This window comes from Haliaeetus albicilla, chromosome 14 (assembly GCF_947461875.1).
Source record: "Haliaeetus albicilla chromosome 14, bHalAlb1.1, whole genome shotgun sequence".
Lineage (NCBI taxonomy): Eukaryota > Metazoa > Chordata > Aves > Accipitriformes > Accipitridae > Haliaeetus > Haliaeetus albicilla.
The window spans coordinates 17,712,881-17,739,668 of NC_091496.1; the positions used below are offsets into that span (position 1 = coordinate 17,712,881).

General features: G+C 36.0%; 1 protein-coding gene across 4 annotated transcripts in view; it reads left to right on the plus strand.

Annotated features, from left to right (window-relative positions):
* TBC1D22A (TBC1 domain family member 22A) overlaps positions 1-26,788 on the plus strand; it is a 189,146-nt gene that overhangs the window by 76,036 nt on the left and 86,322 nt on the right. For all 4 annotated transcript variants that reach the window (XM_069801901.1, XM_069801902.1, XM_069801899.1 and 1 more), the window contains exon 10: positions 14,485-14,560. In XM_069801901.1, coding sequence (XP_069658002.1) covers positions 14,485-14,560 — 76 coding nt within the window. The remainder of the gene's footprint in view (positions 1-14,484; positions 14,561-26,788) is intronic.

Here is a 26,788-nt window from a genome sequence, read left to right on the forward strand (position 1 = left end):
AGTAGGGCCAAGGCAGGATCATGACAGCCGAGACCTAGATTTACTTTAACGGCTGCAGATTCTCAATTTACCAAGCTGATTTCCAGTATGCAGTAGTCTAGATGATCTGCTTAATTCTCTCCTTGTCAAAACAGTTGCTGCTGATTGTTTCTTGGAAATAATCATTAAATTAGTTCTTACTAGTCCCTTAGTATTTTCCATATGATCTACTATAGATAATGGAACGTCTTTACAGCCAGCCAGGAAAAACTGCTTATAGCTCACAAAGCCACAAAACTAGACAACATAAAAACACAAAACCAGAGGAGAATCCCAAACAAGATTAGTGCTATTACATTTCCTTTTTCCTGTGAAAGTATGTCATAAGAGACTTAATGTATGACTACTGATACTTCGTCTGAGATGTCTGAATAAACCGTACAAGAATTTTAGAGAAGAGGAATATGTGACATGTGGTGATAACTGCAGTCTAAAAATCTCTGCAGAATATTTCTGTTAATTTATTTATTGATATTGGCTTCCATTTGCTGTTGGCTTACCAGTATTGGGTAAGTTTAAAGAGTGTACTTTGATAACAGTTTGGGTCCTGTTGTGAAATTTTTTTACTAATACAAGCTAGATACGTTTTTTTTTTTTTTTTTGTGTGTGTGTGTTTGTCTTTCCAATGCGTAAGTGTAATGGAAGAATGATTGTATTTGTATCCCTTTATTATTCTTAACAGAAAACTAATTTATTTTTCCAACCCATCCCAACAGTCTCATTTTCTTGATTCCAGAATTGTCAAAGGTGTTATTAAGAAATATGTATTTCTCGGTCGAGTTTTGCTACACCTAGTATGTGTCATTTCTCCTTTCCTCAGTCATCTTACCCCCCTCTCTTCTTTAGCTAATGTGACTCTGTGTATTTTTAATATAACAGCACATCTTTGAACCACAGGGACCTATGAAATAAAAGACAGTGTTGGCATTGAGCAGCATGACAATCATTCCTGATATGCTTACAGTTCTTAGCCTAGAGGAGAAATAAAAAACTTGGTCAAATCATCTGTTGCTTTAGCAGCTTCACTTGTGCTGTTTTTTGGTGATCTGGGAGCTTCTATGCAAGTATGTCATTGGCTCCAGTTAGAGAGTTTTGCAGAACGCTTCCAGTAGTTAATATTTGATATTGCACAGTAGTTTAATCTATCTTGTGTTCTCAGATTACTTTGCATCTTCTTTCTCGGTTTGTTCTCTCTAGTTATAGGCTCCTAAGTGGCTGCACATATGGGTCATCACAATTTGATTTAAATTTTTAAAAAATTGATTTAAATAGAAATCTAGGAGATTTTTTTAATATAATTTTGTCTTTCTCCAAGATGTCAGTTAATCTTGTAATCTGTAGCTGTTATGTACTGTTTTACAGCAGTCAATTTTGGATGATGATATGCTGTAATAGTTTTTCTTTCCAGTGGTTCATGACTATGTGCTGCAAATCTTTTCTTTAGCTTTTGTTCCAGAAACTACCTCACTGCAATTTTCCATATTTATTTCAGGAAAACAAATGAGAACTTCTAAAATCATAAGAACATAGGATAGTTCTGGTAGGAGGGGGCCTCTACAGGTCATCTAGTCCAACCTCCTGCTCAAAGTAGGGTCAGCTCTAAGGTCAGATTGACTTGCTCAGGGCTTTGTCCAGTTGGGTCTTGAAACCTCCAAGGATGGAGACTGCACAATCTCAGGGGGTTAACTTGATCCAATGCTTTATTGTCCTCATGTTGAAAAAGTTTCTCTCTGTAGCCAGATGGAACACTTCTTGTTTGTTTATGCTGCTTGTCTCTTATCCTCCTACTATGCACCACTATTAAAAACAGCACTCTGTCTTCCTGATAACATAAGTTTTAGCAGGCTGCTATTGGGCGCCTCTGAAGCCACCTTTTCTTCAGGCCGAACAAACCCAGTTCCCTCAGCCTCTCACAGGCCATGTGCTCCGTACGTCTGAGCGTCTTGGTGACCTTTTGCCCTTACTCCAGTTTATTCATGTTTTTCTTGTGTTAGGGTCCCAAAAACTGGATGTGGTATTCTAGATGTGGTCTTGAAATACAAGAAATTATTTTTAATCGCTACAGTAAAGGTGATTGAACTCTGGAACCGTTTGGTCAGAGAGGTTGTAGAGACTTGGTCTTTGGAGTTCAAAACCTGACTGCGCATGGCCTTGAGCAGCTTGCTCCAGGTGGCCCTGCTTTGGGCAGGGCTTCGGCTTAGATGGTGTCCAGAGGTCCCTGCCAACCTCAGTGATTCCACAATGAGGGCTGAGTGGGGATAATCACTTCCCTTAATCTACTGAGCCAGCAGGCTGCTGGCTCCCTTTGCTGCCAGGGCATACCACTGGCTCAGACTGAGCTTGCTGTCTGTTGAGACTTCCAGGTCCTTTTCCACAGAACTCCTTCCCAGCCAGTTTGTCTCCAGCCTGTATTCTTGCAAGATGCAATAATGCTGACTTATAAAAATCTGTTTCTGAGGGTGTGTGGGGCCATGTGCAAAATATAGCTAAATAAGACCACCATTCTTGATTATTTTCAATGCATTAGTTGGAAATTTCACGGTTTTTATCTATATTACAGTATTTTGGTGCATTCCTATTGTGAAAAAGAATCATGTATTCCTAGGTTTTCTTTATAGCTGGTCAATTTGCAAAACTATTTTTTCTCTCATTTCAAGTTGAACAATCAAAAGATAAAGCATTTCAGATGTCAATCTGCCATGCTCATGATAAAGCTGGTTGACTTTAGAACACTTATAAATTGTAGATGACGCATGAGTATTTTTTGCATTTTCACCTGTAGGAATAATGGCTGTGCATATGGGAAAACTAGAACTTATCCCACAAGTATTTTTTCCACTTAATTAAGTAGACATTTCCATATATCCATCGTAATTAGCTTTTTTGTTACTAAATTGTCTTTTATAACACTTTCCTCAAAACAGGAAATGTTCAAGTAAAAAGTTCACACTGAACTGTGCCACCTGAAAACGTAATGCTCATACATAAAATAGAGTATAGTTCTTCATTTTAAGTTCAAGTATAATGGTAATAAAGTAACCAAAGGGGAACTATATGCATTACATAATGACCTAACCAGATGTATTAAAAATAGCAATAAAATATTAATATTATTTATCAGGGCCTGGGAATTTTTAGAGTAAAAGGGAGATAATTTATTTCTGGGGACTGGAGTATACTGAGGTATATATTACTATTTCTATGGCTGATTAAATAGCAAGACTTATGATCTGCAAAGGGAATCCTGCAAAGTTCTTTCTTGCTCCTGAGTTCTGGAAAGTTGTTGCTAATGTGTGCCTCAAGTCTGAATTATGGGTGGATGGAATGCTGCTTGGAAAGGCTTTCAGAGGTCTGCGGGAACAGATCAATAGCATGAATATGCAGCTCAAATGTTGAGAAGTATGTGCAGAAATAACTGACGCTAGCTCTTCTGAAAATTCTTCACAGGACCTTCCAAAGGTTTATTTTTAAGGCAAAAGTAGGTTGAAGATAGCTTTCTTTGTACCTTTTCATTAAACTGCAAGACAAGTTTCTTGATTATGTCTGCGGTTCATTTGGGTAGCGAGTTTAGGGTTATGATAAATTGCAGATCTGTTGTCTGAGAATATGGGTTTGTTAGCCAAGATAGACAGATGCAAGGAATATGTACTGTAAGTGTCTGCATCTGTCTGTTATCTGTCTCTTGTCATGTGAACCATGTGTCTATTGCATATGTGTTTTCAGGCATGGGTCAAGTTGCTGTATCACAGGTACTGCAGGGACTACCTGTGCAAATGCAGTGATAGCTTGTCTAGGGTTTCTGGGTATGCATCAGCCCAGCACTTCTGGTAGGCTTAGCTAAATGGAGAAAGTAGTCTTTCCTCCTGCCTTCCTCAGCTGAACATAGCACCACAAATGTGGTGCCTTCAGGGAAAATGTGATATATAACTGTCTCCCAAGCAGTCTTCAGAGTCTCCACTAACATTATATAGTTGATACTGAAAGACAGTACTGCAGTTGTGCTCCAATTTCTGTATAAACAGATCCTAATGCCAGTCAGAAATGTATGTTTTAGAAATGTGGAAGTCCTGTCAAGAATTGTCAGAAATACTACCAGTAGTTATTTCTGTATGTAGTTCTTTTAACGTTTGAGCTGCATATTCATGTTCTGTGTCTGTTCCTGCAGCTGCTAGCGCTGTAACTCCATCTGTGAGATAGAACTTCTATATGGTAGTAACTGTTTAGTGATTTTCAGTAATCCAGGTTGTTCATTTAATGCTAGTGTCTTGTCCAAGTTGGATCCTGAGAATGACAAAACATGGTGGTTTTTTTTCTTGAAGCTATGACTATTCTAAGGAAAAACAATGGATTGCTTGGTCAGATTTGTGTTTTAAACCACTTATAAAAGTAACAGCTTTTTATTATAGAATTGAAGTGTGAGTTGTGCTGTAAAACTTCATGAACGATAATAAGTATAATTATAGGGAAGACTGATGATTGCAAACAGATTGCTCTGTTTTGCTGAAAGTGAGTTTGTTATTGAATGGAGGCTTCTATTTTGATGAATAAACAATAGCTTGGGATTACTGTTATTCTTTTCATTATCAGTGGCTTCCATAAAGCTGTTTCTAAATTATGAATAATTTTAAATCCAAATATACAGTTTCTCAAATTTAGATATTAATTGGAAAGTCATAAACATGACAAATTTAATGAGAAGTAGGTTCTGCAATTAGGGTGGGCATGTGTGCTTGTTCAGGATTCTGGAATAGTTTTTCTTCTAATGAGAAATGGACAACTTCAACATTTTTAGTAATCACTTATCAAATGATACCCCTAAACATTATTCTTCTGTTACTCCATCTGCATGTCATATGTGAGACTCAAATCTTCTGAAACATAAGCATGGCCACAACAGGTGCTTCTATCCAGAATCCTTTCTGTATCCATGTTCAGATGTCTGCTTCTATTTTTCTTACATTATCTGTTGGAGGAAATACTGTTCCATGGTGTTTTAAACTTAGAGTGAAAGAAAAGAAGATTAAAAGTAGAAGAAGAGTCTAGAAATTTTTCTCTAAGCAGGTTTTACCTTTCTCAACTCAAAATAATGTTCTTACACAGAATACATATAAATTACTGTTAAGAATGAATACCATTAAGGGCAGACTTTTTTGAGGGCAAAACACATGCAGTATTGTGTCATTCTGTGTGACTTTTCCTTTTCCAAAGGACCTTCAGATCTCCAAAGCATTGTTTGAAGCTTCTCTTCATAGAGTTCTTTGAAGACTTTATTAGTACCTGAAGGAAAAAAACCGTACGTTTTATTGAACAATGCTAGGAAGTTAATAAACAAACTCAGGCAGTAGAGTTGTAACTACGAGCTGATGGAATGTAATTAACACAGTTGCTATGTTAGTCCTGTTCTTTTGATATGACAGTAATTAAATCATGTCTGCTATTGTCTGTTCAAAACTTCGAGTAGTTAAAATGTAAAAAAAAGGCATATCTGCTATGCTCTTCCTGTATGGCTCTGAGTAGGTTTAGTCTGAGCAGCTAAGGACTGTATCATGGTTGTTGATGATCTGGCCTCAGACAGATTGTTTCAAAGTAGATCCTGAAACTCTTGATGTACCAAAACCTGAGACTAAAAATGTCAACATTTTATATTTTTGGAATAAATCATCCTTCAAACTTGGCTACACTGAGACTGTCATTAACAATGAGCCTGAGTCATAGAGGATCAGTGTCTACTTTGGAAAGTATAAATAGTACATTGATATAGAAGAATTGCAATTAAATCTATTGTTTGTGATATCACTGAACTGTATAGTACGAGTATCCCACAACAATATGCTTTATATGAAAATTGCTGAGTTTGGACTAGCGCCTGTCCATGAGAGATCTTTTGGGAGTCTCCTGAAATTTCTAGGGTCTTGCTTGGTCGCTGGAGGACTTATAATCCTCCCTATCAGTTTGAGAAGATTGAATGCATCACTAGGATACTGTGCATCAGGATGCCTCGTAAGAATTTCAGAGGCAATGGCTAGCTCTGCTCAGTGTGAAATATATCTGTGATTACCTCCTATGAGAGTCTCTGGTAATGGGTAAACAAGAAGATCAATGCTCAAAACTGTTTTGGTATGAGAAGTATGGAATGGGGTGGGTATGACATCAGATTTTGAAAATGATTTCAAGGGGATTCAGGAGAGCACAGACAATTAGACGTGCATCAGAAAGATTTGTAGAAAGTGTAAAAATAAACAGAATTAATGGTTAAAGGATAAAACCCATATTATTCAATATTTTCTATAACTCCTGTAATGCAGCAAAAATCTGGCAGCTTTTGGAAGGAATCAGTGAGCCTATGAACAACTTTATGGTTTAATTGCATTTCCAAAATGCATTTTGATCAAGTCCTTTACCAGAAGTTCATAAAGAAGCTAAGCATCCATGGTAGAAGCGTTGCCTGTTACCACACAGGGAGGAGAAGTGTTTATGTAAGCAGTCCTTGAAAGAGAAAACATCACTTTGCTACTTTTAAAACCTAAAATGAGCTTGTGCTCAGTATGCTGTTCTAATCCCTTCTGTCCATCCCATTTTGAAGTGATGGATTGAAAGTTAAAAAAATAATAATGGAGCAAGAAAAGTGTGATCAAAGGTATGGAACAGTTTCTGGGTGATGGATTATGTTCTTCAGCTTGGATGACTTAGCTAAGTGGAGGAATGTAATAGAAGTCTTTAAAATGATGAGCTGCATGAAGAAGGTGAATAGGGAGTAGTTGCTTTCCCTCTCTTCTGATGCAAGACCTAGGTAATATCTCTTAATACGGCTCAGTGATAGGCTTAAAAAGGAGTGGTTGAGTAACTAAGCTGCAGGGCTGCTTGACAAAGGATGAAAAGCATTTTACATGGGTTTAGCACCTGAATAGTTTGAAGTTTGGTTGAAGAAAAATCTTTAAACAACTTTAATTACCAAGATACCACCTTGAGTTAGGGAAGTCTCAGTGCTGCAAACTGGAAACTGAAAGAATGCTGCAAGCATTCACTGCAGGCTTATTTTACTTCTATTGTCCCCTGTGGTCCTTTGCTGCTGACTGCTCTTAAAAGGAAAAAACAAGGTGGTTCTTTTGTTTGGCCCAGTAGCCAATTTTAAGTTTGTAACAACAAGCCTGTGTTGGGATTTCAGGTATCAGAAAATTGAGGGCATCAGTAGGATTTATCTTGAGGGCTACAGTTGTTCTTCAAGACAGGTGTCTCCAGAAGCTCTTAAGGAGCCTGTGTATCTTTGGAATCCAATAATGCAGTTTTCTAGCCTGTCACCGAGAGTAAAATTTTCAGGAAGAGAACAAATCTATTTGTAATTGGCTCTGTATACTTATATAAAAGGCATTGTTTTCTGTGTTTTAGATTAAATATACTGTGCCATCAGTATACCTCAGAATAAAAATATTTTTATCTTCTACCTAAGATCTACAGCATCAGCTTTTGGGATCGTAAGTGTCCATATTTATGATTTCTAGCTTTTACCTGGATTTGAACTGTTGTCCAGCCTACACCATAATACAAAAATATACCCTGAGCACTTCTTTTATTGTTACTTTAACAGTTTCTGTAATTTATAATACATCCACTTGTGTAAAACTGAGGTTTGATTACATAGCCCAGTAGAAGATTGGGTCTTTGATTCTGAGAATATGGATACTATTATCATACGAGAATCAGTACCTACTTTTTAATAAGATGTTGCTTTTTCCATCCTGTTATGTAGAAATAAATATGATACTGTTTTCCGTGTAGAAAATTTTGGGCTGCAACACTTTGTAAATCTTTTTCCTACTGCTTAGGAAATTTATGTTTCAAAAGTCAGGCTTAATAATTACAAAGGCTGAAGGATCATTTCTTTTAAAGGAAGTATCTTGGAGTAATTATGGAACATTCTATGGAATATGTGCAAACAGCATACTCCCAGCACACTTGTGCATTTGTTCTTGTGCATGCCTACTCCCTCTCTCCCCTAAACTGTATTTAAGATTGAATTTACATTACAATCTCCAGTTTCAGGAAGCATTTTGGGTAAACTGTGCCTACCATTGATAGTGTTGATATATGTGTTGGCTATCTTCATGTAAGTGCCATGCTTCCCTCCCACCTGCCCCCTCCTTTTTGTGTAACTTTGAGAGCAAGGTGAACCAAGATTTTTAATTGGAGTTTGCTTAGAGGATTCGCAAATGTGTGAATGAAGTACTTAAATGAGTTCTAAAAATAAAATTGAGAAGATCCCTTTCTGACATAATGAGATAAATATACACCTTCAGAAAGCTTTTTTTCTTTCAGTTGTCTTTTGCTCATGTGATAATATACTTGAACATACCTAAATTGATGTATAGGAATTCTTAAATATACATCAGTAGAGAAAACAGACATCTAGGTATGCTGTATACAGATTGCTTGATGTATTCTTTATATTTAAAAGCTCTGATCTGACTGATAAAACCTTATTAAAAGCAAGCAAACAACACATGAAGATTTTGTGTCAAAACTTTCCATTTGCTTCTGTAAATGGTTCTGATATTTTCAACAGTACATTGTTGGTGAACAGCTTGTGTGACCTGAAAAGAATGAGAAGTACTGTGCCTATAGTTGTGCTTGGCTGCAGTCATTCTTGTCAAATTATTGATAGTGTTTTTTCTTTTCAATTTGGCTGGCTCTATTCCTCTTTCCGTGATGACATAAAAGGCTGTTTTCCTTTCCTCTTCAGCTTTCTTCTTCTTTTAAAATTATCCCGTCAGCACCTATTTATAGAAAAAGATGGGTGACTTTTTGTTTAGCTAAAGCCTGCAAAGCCTGAATTTTCAAAATAGAAAGTATTCCTGATAATGATAACTGTAGTAAAGGTCATATGTGCAATATATTACATAGTGCAGTAAGGTTCTGTATCATTCAGAGGCCGTTGTTTCCACAAGGTTCTCAGCTTAGAGAGTTGCAAATTAGTTTCATTTTCTGACCCTGGGAAACAATTTTTAATACTCTGAAATTCCTTCTATATATTTTTAAATAATATAAATCAGTGCAGAAGAGCAAATGATCTAAAATATTAAAATTTCTGATGTGTAGATAAGAAAAGTTGCATTTTGAAACTTGAAAATATTTCCTAAGGAATGAGTAGAAAAAGTAATATAGTGTGTTTTCATTTCTGTGGAAGTATATAAAGTGTATATATATTTGTTTATATATACACACAGAAGGATATATGTACATACATTACTTATAAATTTATTATATATAATTATTAATATACATACATTATTACATTTATATTTAATAGTATTTGATTCCTTCTCTGCATGCTTGCAGCTGCCTTTGTACTTATGTACCAGATGGCATTCACAAATGCTGTTTACATTCCTTTTTCCATATGTAATTGAAATAATTCAAGAAGTTGGAAAGAAAGATTTTCAGATTTATTACAGACTCATTGTTATGAAGTATTTGTAGTATTTTGGAAGAGATTTAAAATTAAAATAATGGAGGTATGTTGAACTTACTGAACAGTTGCTTTGGAAGTACATTTAACATGCACTTAAAAAGCATCTGTGTTCTTTTTAGCACTCCATCATAAGTTAGTAGTATTTTGAACAGATAGCTGTCAGTACTGTGGCTGCCTATGGTGATTGGAAATGGAGTATATTTGTTAGAACATGCATCGGAGTGACTAATAAGAATCTCATTGATATACATGATTAAAAATAGTAGAATCTACTTTGGTATTTTATTCCTGGTAGACAAATAAAAAATGCTAGAGGGATATGGTGTAGATACTGCAACATTTGGAGGATATTAAGAATGCAAGTAGGACCATCCATAGTTCACTCAATATCACTTTCTCAGTGTATCCACAGAAAAGGTTACTTTACGACTTACTTTTCAAGGTAAACACCTTTCCAAGATACTGAAAATGTAAGGAATTACCTGTTGTGGTTTAACCCCAGCTGGCAGCTAAGCACCACGCAGCCACTCACTCCCCGCCCCCGCAGTGGGATGTGGGAGAGAAGTGGAAAAAAAAAAGTAAAACTTGTGGGCTGAGATAAAGACAGTTTAATGGACAGAAAAGGAAGGGAAAATAATAATATTAGAATGTATAAACCAAGTGATGCACAACACAGTTACTCACCGCCCTCTGACAATGCCCAGCCAATCCCTGAGCCACAGTGTCCCCTGCCAACTCCCCCCAGTTTATATACTGGGCATGACATCATATGGTAGGCAATACCCCTTTGACTCGTTTGGGTTGGCTGTCCCAGCTGTGCCCTCTCCCAGCTTCTTGTGCACTCCCAGCCTCCGCTGGCAGGGCAGTATGAGAAGCTGAGAAGTCCTTGACTTAGTACAAAAACTGCTTAGCAACAACTAAAACATCAGTGTGTTATCAACATCATTCTCATCCTAAATCCAAAACACAGCACTACACCAGCTACTAAGAAGAAAACTATTTCAGCCAAACCCAGGACATTACCTAATGTTTTGTCATGTTTAGTGAAGGCTATAATTGAAATACTTTATTTTAAATTATAATGATTATTTTTTGAGAAGAAGTCCTGCCAGACCTAGTTGTAGTTGCAGGGCAGTGAGGTGGTTATACTAGCCTCTACAGAATAAGTACAGATTACTAACACAAAAATTTGAGACTGAAGCAAGTTTTAAGCCCTTGTGACATTACGAAGTCTTAACCTTTTGTATTGTAAGGTGAAACTAATTATGTGTCAGAGTCTGAACTAGATTTTCTAACCACTCAGCTGTGAAGTAGGTTAGCATAGTTCACTGAAAGTACGTTGGAAGCTGAGCAGAACGTCAATTTAGATATTGCACACCAATGCATGAATTTTTTTATGTTTATCATGGATTCTGTTGTGTATTCATGCATACTTTTTCATATGTGAATACTTACTAGAAAGTGTCAAGAACAGCGGTTAGAAATATACAGCATTTTAAGTTAACTGTTTGCTGAAGATCTCTTGAGGCAAGACAATCCTGTTCTCAGTTACTTATGACTTTTTCAGAGTTTGTCTTTTGCTTAATATCAACGGTCAAAGTTACACAAGGAATAAATGAGGAAATATAACAAAAATTTGCAGGATAAGTAATGAAATGTTCTTGTGAGGACCTACAACTGTGAGTAGGAATAGTTAGGAGAGTTGAATACTGAAACGCTTCTTTCTTCAAAAGTTAGCAGAGAACTTGTATTGGGTTTATGTGGCACGGTTTTGGTAGCAGGAGAGCTGCAGGGGTGTCTTCTGTGAGAAGCAGCCCCATGTCGGACAGAGGCAGTCCCAGCCAGCTCCAAGATGGACCGGTTGCTAGCCAAAGCTGAGCCCATTGGCGATGCTGGTGGTGCCTCTGTGGTAACATATTTAAGAAAGGGTAAAAAAAAACTGCACGGCAGCTGTGAGAGAGGAGTGAGAGAAACAACCCTACAGATACCAAAGTCAATGAAGAAGGAGGGGGAGGAGGTGCTCCAGGAGCAGAGATTTCCTTGTAGCCTGTGGTGAAGACCATGGTGAGGCAGGCTGTCCCCCCACAGCCCATGGAGGTCCACAGTGGAGCAGATATCAACCCTCCTGCAACCCATGGAGGGACCCCACGCCAGAGTAGGTAGAGATCCCTTAATGGAAGCTGCAGCCTGTGGAGAGGAGCCTGTGCAAGAGGAGGCTTTCTGACAGGACATATGGTCCGTGGGGAGTGGCAGAGATGAAGTGTTATGAACTGACCACAACCCCCATTCCCCACCCCCCTGTGCCTCTTGGCGGGGAGGAGGTAGAAGAGTTGGGAGTAAAGTTGATTCAAATTTCGAAGCTGGTGTTGCCAATTAAATTGTGTGGTAGAGGAATTAAAATCTTAACCACTGTACTTCTATATTGTCCCAAGCAATAATTCATTAATTTCATGAGTTTGTCACATTTTTTTTTCTTTAACTGTGTTACTAGCTTTTTCTTCTACATATAAGCACAAAGGGAGCAAGAATAGTAGGTAACAGAGTAGTTTTGATGTTTACAAAGTCCTTCTCACAGTTTTGCAAACTCCAGAAAGTCAATTACAAGTGTCATGGGAGGGAATATGTACAGTGTTGTTTAATTAGAAGAGAGGACTGGGGGAGCCAACAAAGATCTTTCCAGTTAGATGAGTCAGCACAAATAGAAGAGTCACTCCCAGCTGTGTTCATTTGCAGCTGAAATAATGAAAAGAAAAATAAATGAATAGTCAAAAGATAAAATGTAGTGGAGAGCAAACTTACCTGTTTTCAAATCCAAGATGGCAGTTTTGGGTTGCATTTCCAGGTGTATACAGAGTAAATGATGCTTTGAGAAAGAAAACAGTTTCAGATTCATAGATCCCAGTTGGGAGTTGCACCACCTGGGGAGAGACTAGCGATTGAAGTAGTAATGTTTTAGCTCTGTGTTGGCTTTCAGTGTTAAATACATGAAGACTCTTTTACAGAGGATCTGTTATAGATGACATAATTGAGCACCATATTGCTGTACTTTGAGTACAGTACTACTTCTAGAAATACTGGTTAACTTTCTTTAAATAAATAAATAGAACAGTATATAAACATTTGAAAAAAAAAAATCGAATACAGTTTTCATTGTTAGAGTAGGTTCTGTAAAGAAAATGAATATACTGTTTCCTGAAGATGCAGTATCCTGGATATGATACATGACTAATACAGGAGTGTGTCAGACTTGTATAAAAGGTATTATCACAGTGCATGGGATAGTTTCTCTGTCCCTGAAGTAAGATTATAGTAGATTTGAACTCTGTGTGAGACTTTCCATTGTTTCTATTTTGATGCTTTATTCTATTTTGATGCTTTATTGCCCTACTGAGGATGCTCATGTTCCATTTGAGAGACAAGGCCAGCAAGATGGAATGGTTGCCTATTTTAGTTGGTCATTCCTGTGGGAAATTCCAAAATTCAGAGAATTTTCCTCATCGACACTGTTTTAGTTTATACATTGGTTTCTAATATGAAATACTGTGAAAGTGCTACTGCTAGGCCAGTAGAGAACTTTGCTATAATTTTTTAAATAGCTACTACTGTGGTCAGTTACAAGTGATCGGAGCACATAATAGACTTTTTGATACTGTAAACCACTTGCTGGCTGATGTACTATAACCAACAGAATTATTAGTGCATAATTTTCCCTTGCGAACTTTTGGGTTTCATACTTTATGGCAGCTTTATAGAATTTGAAGATTAAATTGCAATTCAGTTTCATAAATCAAAATAACCCTCCCCATGTAAATATAGTCAAGAAAGTCAACATGGCCTTTTTTTTTAATTAAAAAAATGTCTTAAGATACATAAAAATGAATTGATATTCATCCATTTTACTCTAAGGCCAAGTTAAAATTTGAAATCAAGTAAAGAAAAATTAATATTAGAACATCAGTGAAAATTTTTCTAGGATGATTTTTGGCATAGTTGCTGAGCTCTCCATTTGATTTTCATAAAGGAATTATTAAAACAATAGCAGTTGATACGAAAAATCCTTTACCCTGGTTTTCTGGGTAGGTAGTGGTTACATGAAAACAACTTTACATAGCAACTTTCTTTTAAAATATATATTGGCAGCTTTCTTTTCTTGAGTGTCTCTATAAAGCTATAACAAAATGAGTTGAGTGGAGGGGATTGTCAATCAAATATTCAGAAACATTGCTGTGTATTTAAATAATGCCTTTATTTAAAAAGATTGATCACTTTGGAGTTAAAGTGGAGATACCTTTCTTTTTCTCGTTACTTCAAACTCTAGTATATATTATAGAGCTGCAGTCCAAAAATAAGAAATCCAGTTAGAGTTATTACATTCAAACAAATACATGCAAATACCCTGCCATTTTAGCTATATAGCTTGCATGTTAGGTTTTGATTCATGATATTAACTGTAACCTTGGGTTCAGAACAGTCATGACTCCATTGAAATAGACTTTTGATTTCTTATGCTGCTGGAAGGTGTTATTCTGAACTTCTAAAGATCAAATTCTTATCCTGTCACTGATTAGGGTTTAAATTTTCAATTTCCTACATTATTTGTGGTAGAATTGTAAATTTATGAGAAAAAAATCACCTTAAAAAAATCTCTAGTGTGGCACCTTTTGGCATTTAAGATGACAGCCTCTTAAAGCTACTTGGACTTCTGCAATAAAGCTGTAACTTCAGGGGCACTAGATTAGCAAGTAGAGAGCAATTGATGCAGTAATAGCTATAGCGTATACTGTTAGAGATGGGGACTGGAAGTAGGACTATGCAACGTGATGCTTTACTCCTTAACGGTAGAATTAGACCCAGGAAATGTAAAAACAAAACACAAACACCTTAAAACATAGAAAAATAAATGGATTGAGATACGTAATTGAAGGAAAAGAAACTCCCCCTGCCCCCAAACTTATACTTGTATATGGTCTCTTCTTCAGGATAACTACACATTTGCACAGCCAGGAATTCAGAAGAAAGTGAAAATGTTGGAAGAACTTGTTAGTCGGATTGATGGTAAGTCTTAAAAGCTAAGCTAATTTCTAACTGGTGTTTCACTGGAAGCGTTTCGTTAAAACGTTTGCAAGAAGTCAAGCGAACATCACTGCAGTTACCTACAATAGTGGGGTTACATCACCTTCCTCAGATGAGGTGTTATAATCAATTTGTGGCACACTGGCCTTTGCAAGATCGCTGTCGTGTATCATTTAAAAGAAAGCCACTAGAGCATGAGCCACTTTCATTACTTTTTATTAAGGCAATATAATCAAAATTCACTGGCAATTTCTTTGCAGCAGAGTAATGACCACATACAAAAGGCAGCCAGTATTCATTTCATATTAAGCTCAATGATTGTTGTAATTCGGGCAAGTCACAGTGGTTGTTTATGGTTGTCCTTCGGCACTATGTTTTGTGCCTTTGTGCTTCATTTTGCTATCTGGAATGCTTGAATAATTTCTCTGTGGAATCCACTTAATTATGAGCTCTGGAAATAACATCTTTAATATTATAGATAAATTACAGTGTGTGCAGGGGTAATTTTAGATTGTGCTTTCATGTTTTAGCAGGACACTTTGAAATATTTTCTACCTTCATCCTTAAAATAATTCCCTTCATGAAATGCTGACTGTCATATTGCTAGAATAGAGTTTAATTAAATGAAATGCAAGAGATAATGCTTGCCCATTCTAAACATACTCTCTTGATAGTTTGTTAAATTAATGAACAGAGTATTAACAAAATGTTGCCAAGCAGAACCAGGCATATATTTGTGACACTAGCCTGTCAATGATGAGATAGAAAAAATATTTCTTGTGTAGCTTAGTATTTGGTAATCTTCTTGGAAAGATTAATTCCATCTTTTCATTACACATACTGTGAGTTTTTTTTGTTCCAGTGCTTACCATAGCATATTTTGGGTTGGCCTGCACATATTTGCATCTTGAATATTTGATAATGCTCTTTGTGTCCTTTTAGGATGTTAAAGTATTTCTAATGATCAAAAACTAAAGGCAGGAGAACAATGTTTATGTAATATTACACTATAAATGTAAATGTATGTAAAACTTTTTGTTGTAGATGTATTTTTTTGTTTAAATGAATGTGAAAAATATAAGGGGATACTTCTGTATACAGGGTAGTGATACATTTATATTAAAAATATCTTTAAAACTGTGGTTTGTTACTTCAGAAATAGTCTAACTGCTTGCAGTGTGACTTTTTGTATATCATTTTATGCTTATATCAATATTGGAGTTTACATTTGAATTACTTATAGAAGCAAATGATTATACACTAAATGAAGTGTATAATTATAATGCCTATACATAGTCTTCCAGAACTTGGCCAATGAACATTTATATAAACAAATTCTTTAACCAAGTTTTCAAAATGAAAAGTACCATTCTGATAATCAACCTTATTGTTCGGTATAATAAAGATTTAAATATAATACAATATATTATTGTTTAGTTTCTAAGAAAGAAAGAAATGCTGAAGGCTTATTTGTACATTCAGTGCTTTAGGGATTAAATAACTTTTCTCAGTGGATAGGTTTGGGAAGCATTGTTTTTAAGGTTTCACACTTAAAAAAAACAACAGACAGACAGTTGTAGCAAGTAAATGTGTTTTCTTAAACTGTCCTTTACCAGGCTTTGTAACTGAAAGTGTGGGTTCCTGATTTTTATCTGATTTAAAATAATTTTGTGAGGTCTTTATAGGACTGTATTTAATAGGACATTGTTGAAGTAGTTCCACATCAAAAACTGTAATTGTTTATCTTTCTAAATGTGGATCCAATTTTTTATGAAATGTTTTTGATCTAAATTGTATAGTATTTAGTAAACGAGGCAACCAATACAATGTATATTTTATGTTGAACTACATGTTATAGCAGATTTTGTATCAATATCTGTGATTGTAGATAACTGCCAAGATTTTTTAAAAATGAAAATGGGTACTGAACTGTACCTTTTCTATGCTAGAATTTTTTTTTATAGTTTTTAATAGACATCATGAGTGTTTGGTGGTTAATGTTGATTTTTTTATACTGTCCTAAATACTTACAAAGTAACATCTTGGATTAATCTTAACTCTAGGTCTTTTATATGGTTGAGTAGTAAAGGACAGTTTCCTTGTTTTGAGCAGTATAGTTGGAGAAAGCAAAGCAAAATCCCAGCTTTAAGGAATTGGTCATCTTATAGCAGGTATATTTTGCAGATTGTCTGTATGACATACCTGCTGTAGCATATGTAGAAAATAGGTTAAAGGAAACGACTTAAAAAAAATGATGGCAATTATAACACTCCAGAGCGAGGGAAATTTCATTACGCATTTTTTCATTGTAGAAACTATGAAGTATTTTAAAAAGTTGTCATTGCTATTTGAAAAGGAAACCGGTAAGATTTGGATGTAGTTGACATTATGGAAACCTAGAACTATTTAGGTTATATGGAGCCTATGGAAGTCAGTTTTCCAAAGCTGTGCTCTTTCCTCTCATGATCTTTCTTGATCTAAGGGGACAGGGCCAACTTAGATAAGGCTGTGTAGAGTCTTGTCTGGTTGAGTTTTGAGTAACTCCAGGGATGGAGGTTCTGCAGCCTCTTTGGGTAGGACTGTTCAAGGGATTGACTACCATCATTGTGATTTATTTTTTTATTTTTTTATTTTTAATATACCTAATTAGAATTTTTGTTTATGGAACTGATGTCCACTGCCTTTTATTTTATCTCTGTGTACCTCTGAGAAGAGTCTGGCTCCATCTTCTCTATACCCTCCCATTAGCTAGTTTCAGCTGTTCATAGGCTTTTCTTTTTAAGGCTGAACAAACCCAGTTCTGTCAGCCTCCTTTCATGTGTAAAGTACTCCAGCTTCCCAACTACCTTGGCTGCCCTCCACTGGACTTGCTTTTGTATGCCAGTGTCCCAGAACTGGACATAATGCTGCAGACATGGTCTCACAAGTGGTGAGAACAGAGGAGGAATCACTTTTCCTGACCTGTTGTCTTCTCTCTTGCTTAGAAAGCCCAATATACCATGGGCCTTCTTTTCTGCAAGGACACACTGCTGATGTGGGTACAGCTGTTGGCTACCAGGACCCTCAAGTCCTTCTTGGCAGAGCTGCTTTCCAGCCAGTTGGTGCCTGGTCAGTGCTGTTGAACGAGACTATTCCATCCCAGATACAGGACGTTTGCCTCTCCTGAACTTTAAAAGGTTCCTATCAGCCATTCCTTCAGCCTGCCAAGGTCCTTCCAAATAGTAGCCCTGACTTTCAACATGTCAACCACTTCTCCCAATCTGGTATCATCCACAAACACAGAGTCCACTCTATGCCATCATTAGTTGTTAATAAAGCTGTTGCACAGTATTGGCCCTGGTATTGACCCCTGAGGGATGCCATTAGTAAATTAGCTGTCATTTTGACTTTGTACTGCTGATCACAATCCTTATAATACAGTGGTCCAGTTAAAAGTTTTGGATAGTAAAAGATAGGCATTTTTCAATATTCTTAGGGCTGTTTCTTTTTGTCTAAAAGACTGTCCACTCAGTTGTTTTCTTTTGCCAGAAGAGTACACCAAAGTAGGTGTAAGATTAAAGAAAGTTTTAGTTGTTAGGCAATGGTGGGATGTGTACTGCTGTAATTTTATAAACTTTTGGATGCCTCAGGTAAGGGATCCTGACCTGGTTGGTTTTTTTGATGGAATCACAACATAGTTGGATTAAATTATATGTTATTGTGCTTTACTCTTCTTCGTTTCTTTTTGCTTTTGTATTTTTATCTTTATACTGGGTCTTTAATACTGTAGCTAAAGGGAAATGTATAGCTGATATGAATTGTTTTTGAAAAAGAAATCTTACTATCTGTATTTACTGTAAATATCCTAAGTGCTAGTTAAGGTTATTGTGGAACAAAATAATATTCCTGTTGCTACTGTGTCACATTATTTTCTTGATGTGGGTAAATGCATGGTGAAGAGAATCTTAATGTAGTAAGTAGCTGCATGAATGGATGAAGCTTGTACAGCTTGCTTGCTAATAGTAATGGATTACCAGTGTATGAAAAGTGATGCTCACCCTTCAGAGAGTGTTAATGCGTTATGTTAGTGATTCAAGCAACCTTCATTAACCCAGCCTTATGGATCACAACTCCTCTCAAAGTAACTGTCCTTCTGCGCACACTGCAGAACATTGCAGTAGACTTCAAATGGCCAAGCTACTCTGTTAATTTAATCATAATCTCAGTCTGCTTGAACTCCAGAAAATAATTTTGATGAATCATGTTTAACAGAATTTTTGTTTCTTAATAAAATGTTGTTATAGACGAGGTGGAATTTGAAGATCAAACATTATTCAATCTCATTTATCTCCTTGTCATCATCATTCAGATTCTTCTTGGAATTATACAAAAATAGTGAAAGGGAGGAACAATAGGTAGTTCAATAATATAAGGAAACTGTTATAACAAATTATCTTTTCCTGTAATGTCAGTAGAGCTTTTCTGCGCTAAATTATGAACCATTTCTCCTGGTTTGTAAAAGGTCACAATCGTGTGGCATGCTGTCTTCCACTTTTGCTTCACTTAGGCTTGAAAGCAAAGAGATGTGGTGTAGGAATGCCAAAATTAATTCAGGATTTGTGTTTCCAGAATTTACAGGTGTTTAGCATTTGGCTGGTTTCATGCTTGGGAGAGTTTCAGCTTCTTCAGTTTACTGTAAGACACCTGTTACTTACGTTAGAGTTTGAGATAGCCATTTGGAGAAGGCTAAGCATTTGTAGATAAAAGTAGTCTTGGGTTTCCATTAAACATTATAAAAGATGTTAAGATTGCGTGGCATTCTCTCTAAATTAGCAAGAAGGCAATTTTAGAAAAAAAAAAAAATAGCCTGTTATAATGTTATATTTATTTTTTTATTTATGTTGGCTTCTTATTAGCATTACAATAAACTATGAAGGCAGTACTGATGACTCAACTTAGTATAAAGATTCTGCATCTTCTGTGAGCATAAGTTTGGGAAGATTTTTTTCTACATCTTTTATAGAACAGCTCCCGGGATTTGCATCTGTGTTCTGCACAGCCTGATCTGTGCTTGTGTTTTCTTATAGTTAAATAAATTCCATGTTATTAGTGTTCCAGATTCTTTCACCAGCAATCACCAATCTTATTGCAGAATTGGCCCTTGAATCTTAGTAGCAAGAAATGGAAAAACAAGAATGCAGAAAATTATTTTTAAAAAAGAAAAAAGCTCTTACTGTTGCTGTATATATTTTTCCTCCTTCTTTTGAAAATGGAAGTCATGGAAAAATACCTAAGATCATAAAAAGAGTGCTGCATTTCGACTTTCCCATAAGGAAGTTCATTTAGAATTCACCTACATTTTTCAAAAATTCAGTAAGATTTCAGTATTTCTGCTGTGTCCACTGTGGACACATTTTCTGGCCATCTGTTTTGGAGAGTTACTACAGATATTCTTACATATGATATTTCAATTGGGACAATTTCTGATTTATTTCCATTTTAATATTGAAAAAAATTACAAATTTTTCAATAAAAAGATATTTTTAGTGTAACATTAAAGTTGTTATATTAGAATTATTTTAAAGAATGTCTGTTTTAATAAATACTGCATAGTAATGTTTGGGAAAATATTGTTACTTATGCCTAGGTGCCATTAAAATGTTCTTTCATCTATTAAAACCATGTTATATTAATAAGTTTTTAAGTCTTATTTTTTTTATTGCAGCCATATTGTAAATGTGTTTGTTTCATTCCCTTCAAATGAAATACAAATTAGATAATGCATTTTGTTTTAATGTTCTGAACAAATGAATCTTGGCTCCACTAATCATACTTTATTTACTTATTTCTGTCTTGGGTTACAGATGTTTTCGTTGGTCGGTTGTCTGCAACATTTCATGGTTCTGCTCAGAACTTAATTTCATGTGACAAGTTAACCCCAAAAGTTACTTAGAGATACCTATTGAGTAGTTTTGATACTTTCATAGTTTCTAAAGGACATTCAGTTTCTGTGCTGATTGAACTTTTTAAACTGCAGAGGAAAATAGTTTTGCTTTTTTGTTGAGGAAAATCTGAATCTGAAGAAGACAAAATATCAACCAAGACTAATATGTTTTCTTATTAAACACTGTTGTTTAATAAGAACTTGCAGAACAAGTGATGTGTTCGATATACTGTGAGAGATATAGATTGATTAATTTGTTTGGTTTTTAATTTGAATCTTGGGATTTCGTACAATGAACTGATGTTGAAACTGTGGTATTAGGTGACATTTGGTCAATCTTCATTATGTATTCAATCATGCTAATGATCTCTTTAAAAGTATGGTTAAAGAATACTTAATTGTATGTGCAAAATTATGTTTAATTATACTGTAAAACATTTTACTGACACCTATAATTTTGAACTGGGATTATGCTGAAGTATCTGGAAAAAAGAGCTCTAATTGTAACAGTTGAAAAGACTGGTATTCTTTAACCATGCAGAAGCATTTTGAATCGGAAATGGACATGGAATTTATTTAGACCTTACTGCTGCTGTTGAAAATTAGTGATTAAGAAGGACCTTCTCTTTTGGTCCATCTTTATGTGTCAGCTTTGTGCTGAAGTGATTAAAAATCTTGTAAGCATTTCGTAATTGTTTTAATTAATTTGTGCCATAAAGCTTTTTTTCATTTTAACAAAGCCATCTTATTTAGCTCACCAGTAGTTATTTTTTATCTGATTTTATGGTTGCAATTACTGTATTATACTTTAATCCACTCTTAAGTGCTGCTCAGTAGGCATAATAATTATTTAATATATCTCTTAAATCATATTTTTATGTTTTACCGTGGAGATTATATTTGTATGCTATTACGGAGTTCAGAGATTTTAGCAAGAGTTGAGATTGACTGTAAAATCATTTGTAAATTCCTGACTTCTGTAAGCACTTTAACTTTTAAATAGCCAAAACTTACTATTTTTATGGCAAATCAAAAAAAGGGAAGAGAAAAGAAGTTTAACATGATAGGGAATTTAAAAAGTGTCAGGCATAAACCCTGTTATGAATGCAGAGTTATGATTTAGAAGAACAGGCTACGGAAGTCCAGTGAATGCTACCTGGAAGTAAAGTGTCTCATCAAATATTTCTCACTGTTGATTGTTGCACTTTGAATATTAAGTTCAAGTTCCACCTGGAAACACAGGATGCATTTTTAACTTTTAGTTAGAACGGCAGATCTTCTTTGCTGTTTTTCCTAATAGTTTCCTCCATTTTGCATTGGATGCCACAGAATTGTTACTTGCATTTGATTCCCTGAGGCAACTTGGTCTTCCCTCCTTCCTCCCTACTCTCCTCCCCTCCTCTAGTATTTGCTTCTTTTGCTTTGGGATCAGTGTCTTGGGCTTTTTAGTATTGGAGTATCGGCTGTATCTTTTGTGTATGAAGAAGCTATTTCTCAGTCATAGCTACTAGCTGTACATTTAGTGAGCTAAATTCAAATAGACCATTATCTCTAAATTGTAGGCCATGAGGAGAATATAATTTGGTAATATTTCTGGTTTTCTGCCAGTCGTCTTTTCATTTTGTACAGGTCTTTTCAATATATTTTTTTTAAATGCTTTTATTATAATTCTTATAATGGATGATTTTAGACAGTTATAAAAAGCAAACTAATTCTGGAACAAGATATAGTCAGCATCTAAGTCTTTTACTTGGATCCCGACTATTACTTGAAGCAGAATTGTGTATCATAATGAGATCTTGTCTTCAAGTGCACATTTATGATCTTTTGAATGTATTTTTTCAGTCATCAGGAACTTCTCTTGTTATTAATGTATATTAATAAAAATTAATATACATAACTAATAATAACTCATTGCTAAGCTGTAGTCTTGACAATTACTTCTGTTCAGACTTTCATTAATTCAGGTTGGAGGGTTGTAAGCCTTAATCTGCGTCTGGCAACACTTGGTGTTGAGACTTTACTCCAAACTCTCACCTTTTTCTCCCATAAACATACTGGCTTTGACCAATGTAAAAATTATTCAGGAAGAGAGAGAATGAAATAAAAAAAATTGCTTTTGGTGGATAGAGTACTCAAAAAGAAAGCAGTCATTTATTGATGACAAAGTTCCTTCTTTTGGACAGCAAAGTTCAGTATGTGGGAGCTATAATTTTAAGCAAATGGCAATGTTTAAAGAATCTAGGGGTAGTAGAAAAAATGTCAACATTCTGTTATTACGTTGACTGAATGGATAGTACACACAAGCCTGGTGGTGGATATGTTGGTTGTGGAATCCCTAACTGAATGAATGAAGTTGCATGAACTGCTCCATGTTAATCAACTGTCTATGAGTCTAGACTGGAGCAAAATGTGCTGCAAAATGGTGGAAGACAGGTATGGATGACCATATCCATGTCAGGGCTGATGCGATCAAAGGGATGCTTGTTCCCTAAGGACATCTGGAAGCTTGCAAACAATACTTGTGAAAACCAGTTTTATCAAATGTTTGTGGTAACTCAGAGGTGAGCCTTAAGCAGTCACTGCTTTTCAGGAGGTTCTGGTCTCATGAGTCCAAGCTTTGCAGGGACACCCCTTGTTGGTAACACTGTTTCTAGTAAGCAGTGTTCATTTGTGTTATGATACTGTCTTTTTTAATAGCTAACCACACTTTTAGAAAGTTCAGCTAAGTAGAAATAAATGCCCACTATAGCACTGCATTAAGTAGAATAAAATCTAGTTGGTTGGTTGCTTTGCACAGTTAAGAAAACAGTACTGAAGTTTTGTAGTTGGAAACTAGTACTTGGAAGCTGTCAGTCAAGTATCAAGTCACAGCATTATGAAGAAACTGGAAAAGAAATGTTACTTTATGCTATTTACTTAGATTGTACATAACATCTCATACTTGTAATGGGCTGAGCTCTGAAAACATTTCTGTAGTCTAGAAGTTGCAATATGGTACAAGGAGGGAAACATTGTTGCCTACTCAATATCACACAAATTGTGGCAGTGTAGTTTACTGATTTTAATCTAATGGTCAGGCAAATTCCATGCTTGCAAGCACATCCCTTGTTGAATGAATTTGAGATTAAACCACATGATTTTCTTTTTTAGAATTCATCCTTTTAATGATCAGTGGCAAAACTTAACTGATAATCTGGTATCTCTAGTAAAAGGTAAATGTTTGCACAGTAGTGTATGGGAGAAATCTGATCAACCATGAGGTAATGAAATGCTAACCATTATAATATTTTGACTATTTGTTACGGAACATTTTAAAAATTTAAATTTGGATTTGATATACCTATGTTTTGAAGCTTCATTATCACCATTAACTGTCAAATTGACTGAGTTAAGTCATAAATAATAATTTCTTACTATGTTTGACCTAACATGGGATGAAAGATGTCTGGATTTTAAATTCAACTGATTAATTTTTTTTCAAAACTGCTTCCTAAGGAAAACAACAAATTCTATCAAATTCCCATCAAATACTGAAGCTGAAAACTTGCTGGATTTTTATCTTTCTCACCAATGGAGAGAAGACAGGAGGAGAAATTTGGATTACAGTGGTCTATTAATCAGTTCCAATCAACCTTTCAGAAGACTTGAGAATTAAAATAAAGACAGGCTCCTATTTTAATTTTGCAAGAGACTTTATGTATTTAAAAAAGAAAAGGTTTTAAGTTTTGAAACAATGGCTCTTCTGAGTGTCATGCTTTCTTATTAGGTGCCTGTGTTATCATTTAGTTTATAGATTATGACACTTATTTATTTCTTTGCAATGTCAGTTGTTTTTAAAAATAACAAGGTGACTACTTAAAAAACAAAGAGAATTAGACAGTGGAGATTCTCAGCTGTAGTAGATGAGGAAATTGTTTTCTAAAATGTGTCAGTGCTTCACGCCATTTGATTTCTTTGCCTTGTCTTCCATTATGCTGGTCTCTGAATGATTAGTCTATAATGCTTGCCTTTATTGGTATGGTCGAGAAAGAAGAAAATCCTGCTAGAGTGCCACTGGAATGTTGTCGGCCTAGACATTAGTAAAGCTTTTGACACCGTTTCCCACAGCTTTCTCCTGGAGAAACTGGCTGCTCATGGCTTTGATGGGCATACTCTTCACTAGTGTACAAACAGTATGTACGCTCTGTATGGCCAAGCCCTAAGATTTATGGTGAATGGAGTTAAATGCAGTTGGCGGCCAGTCACAAGCGGTGTTCCCCAGGGCTCAGTATTGGGGCCAGTTCTGTCTAATATCTTTATCAGTGATCTGGTCGAGGGGATCAAGTGCACCCTCAGTAAGTTTGCAGACGACACCAAGTTGGGAGGGAAGGTTGATCTGCTCGAGGGTAGGAAGGCTCTACAGAGGGACCTGGACAGGCTGGGTCGATGGGCCGAGGCCAATTGTATGAGGTTGAACAAGGCCAAGTGCCGGGTCCCGCACTTGGGTCACAACAGCCCCATGCAGCGCTACAGGCTGGGGGAAGAGTGGCTGGAAAGCTGCCCGGCAGAAAAGGACCTGGGGGGTGTTGCTTGACAGCCAGTTATCATGAGCCAGCAGTGTGCCCAGCTGGCCAAGAAGGCCAACAGCATCCTGGCCTGTATCAGCAATGGTGTGGCCAGCAGGACTAGGGCAGTGGTCGTCCCCCTGTACTCAGCACTGGTGAGGCTGCACCTCTAGCACTGTGTCCAGTTTTGGGCCCCTCACTACAGGAAAGACATTGAGGTGCTGGAGCGTGTCCAGAGAAGAGCAACAAAGCTGGTGAAGGGTCTAGAGCACAAGTCTTACGAGGAGCAGCTGAGGGAACTGGGGTTGTTGAGCCTGGAGAAAAGGAGGCTGAGGGGAGACCTTATCGCTCTCTACAACTACCTAAAAAGGAGGTTGTAGCGAGGTGGGTGTTGGTCTCTTTTCCCAAGTAACAAGCAATAGGAGAAGAGGAAATGGCCTCAAGTTCTGCCAGGGCAGGTTTAGATTGGATATTAGGAAAAATTTCTTCACCGAAACGCTTGTCAAGCATTGGAACAGGCTGCCCAGGGAAGTGGTTGAGTCACCGTTCCTGGAGGTATTTAAAAGCCGTGTAGAAGTGGCACTTAGGGACATGGTTTAGTGGTGGACTTGGCAGTGTTAGGTTAATGGTTGGACCTGATGATCTTAAAGGTCTTTTCCAACTTAAATGATTCTAGGATTCTATGGAAAACAAGAGCACTAGCATATTTCTATAGCATGTATTCATACGTTAAGGACCAATGCACAAACATCACTGCGTGTAAATGGCAGTGCCAGTAAGTCTCTGTGGCAAAGGTTGGCTGCTTATTTTACTGTTCATTTTGGATTGGTACCAGAGGAGTTACTCTTGTAGCTAGTGTACACTTTTCAAGAAGAATTGTGTGGCTGTTCATGAGAAATACAGTTTTCTTCCTTTCATTGAACTAAAAGGCCTATTCATCAGAGATTCTTAACTTAACTGCATTTGAGATATTTTTTTAACAGTTAATGCTTTTTATATTTACAATGAAGTATTGATAAAATGGAGTTAAAAATGAAGTGCCCTGGGTATGAAATACGAGTAAAAAATGAACTTTAAATAATTTAAAAAATGACAAAACTAGGTCTAAAGTCAAACATCAGAAAAGATTGCTAGGATTGGTAGGAATCTTAAAGGGCAACACCATAAGGCTAATATTCTGAAGTAATAAATTATACAGATGGATACAGTGGCACCATGCTGTGCCACTGTAATTTGGCAGGTCATGCATAATTTTACTATTATTTTGTAGTTCCTCTTTGCTTATATGTAACGTGCCTATGCACTCATTCTAACAGTATCCCCCAGTCAGGACAGCAGTTGAGTCATGCTTTAGTACAGGTTATTTCTGTCCTTAAGTGGCTTTAGTTTGTGATTCTGTAGTCACATACAACTTCAATTTTGAAATCAGTAAAACAGCATAAGAAGCTGACATTAAACATTAACAATAAATATTTTATGTGTATAGGTCCTTCTACCATGAGAAGCTTTTTTTTAATGTGGCTAAATGTGATCATTCAAACTAATATATCCAATAAGTATATTTATTAAAATTATAAATAGCTATAAATGCTTTTTATGTACAAAATACATATTTTTGGCAGTATGCTACTTTGGAATGCATCTGTATAATGTGTTTTATTCTTTAATCAGAAGACTTGCTCCACCAAAACTTTATATATAGATTTATTGAAAGTATTGGGAAACTTATTAAATATAATT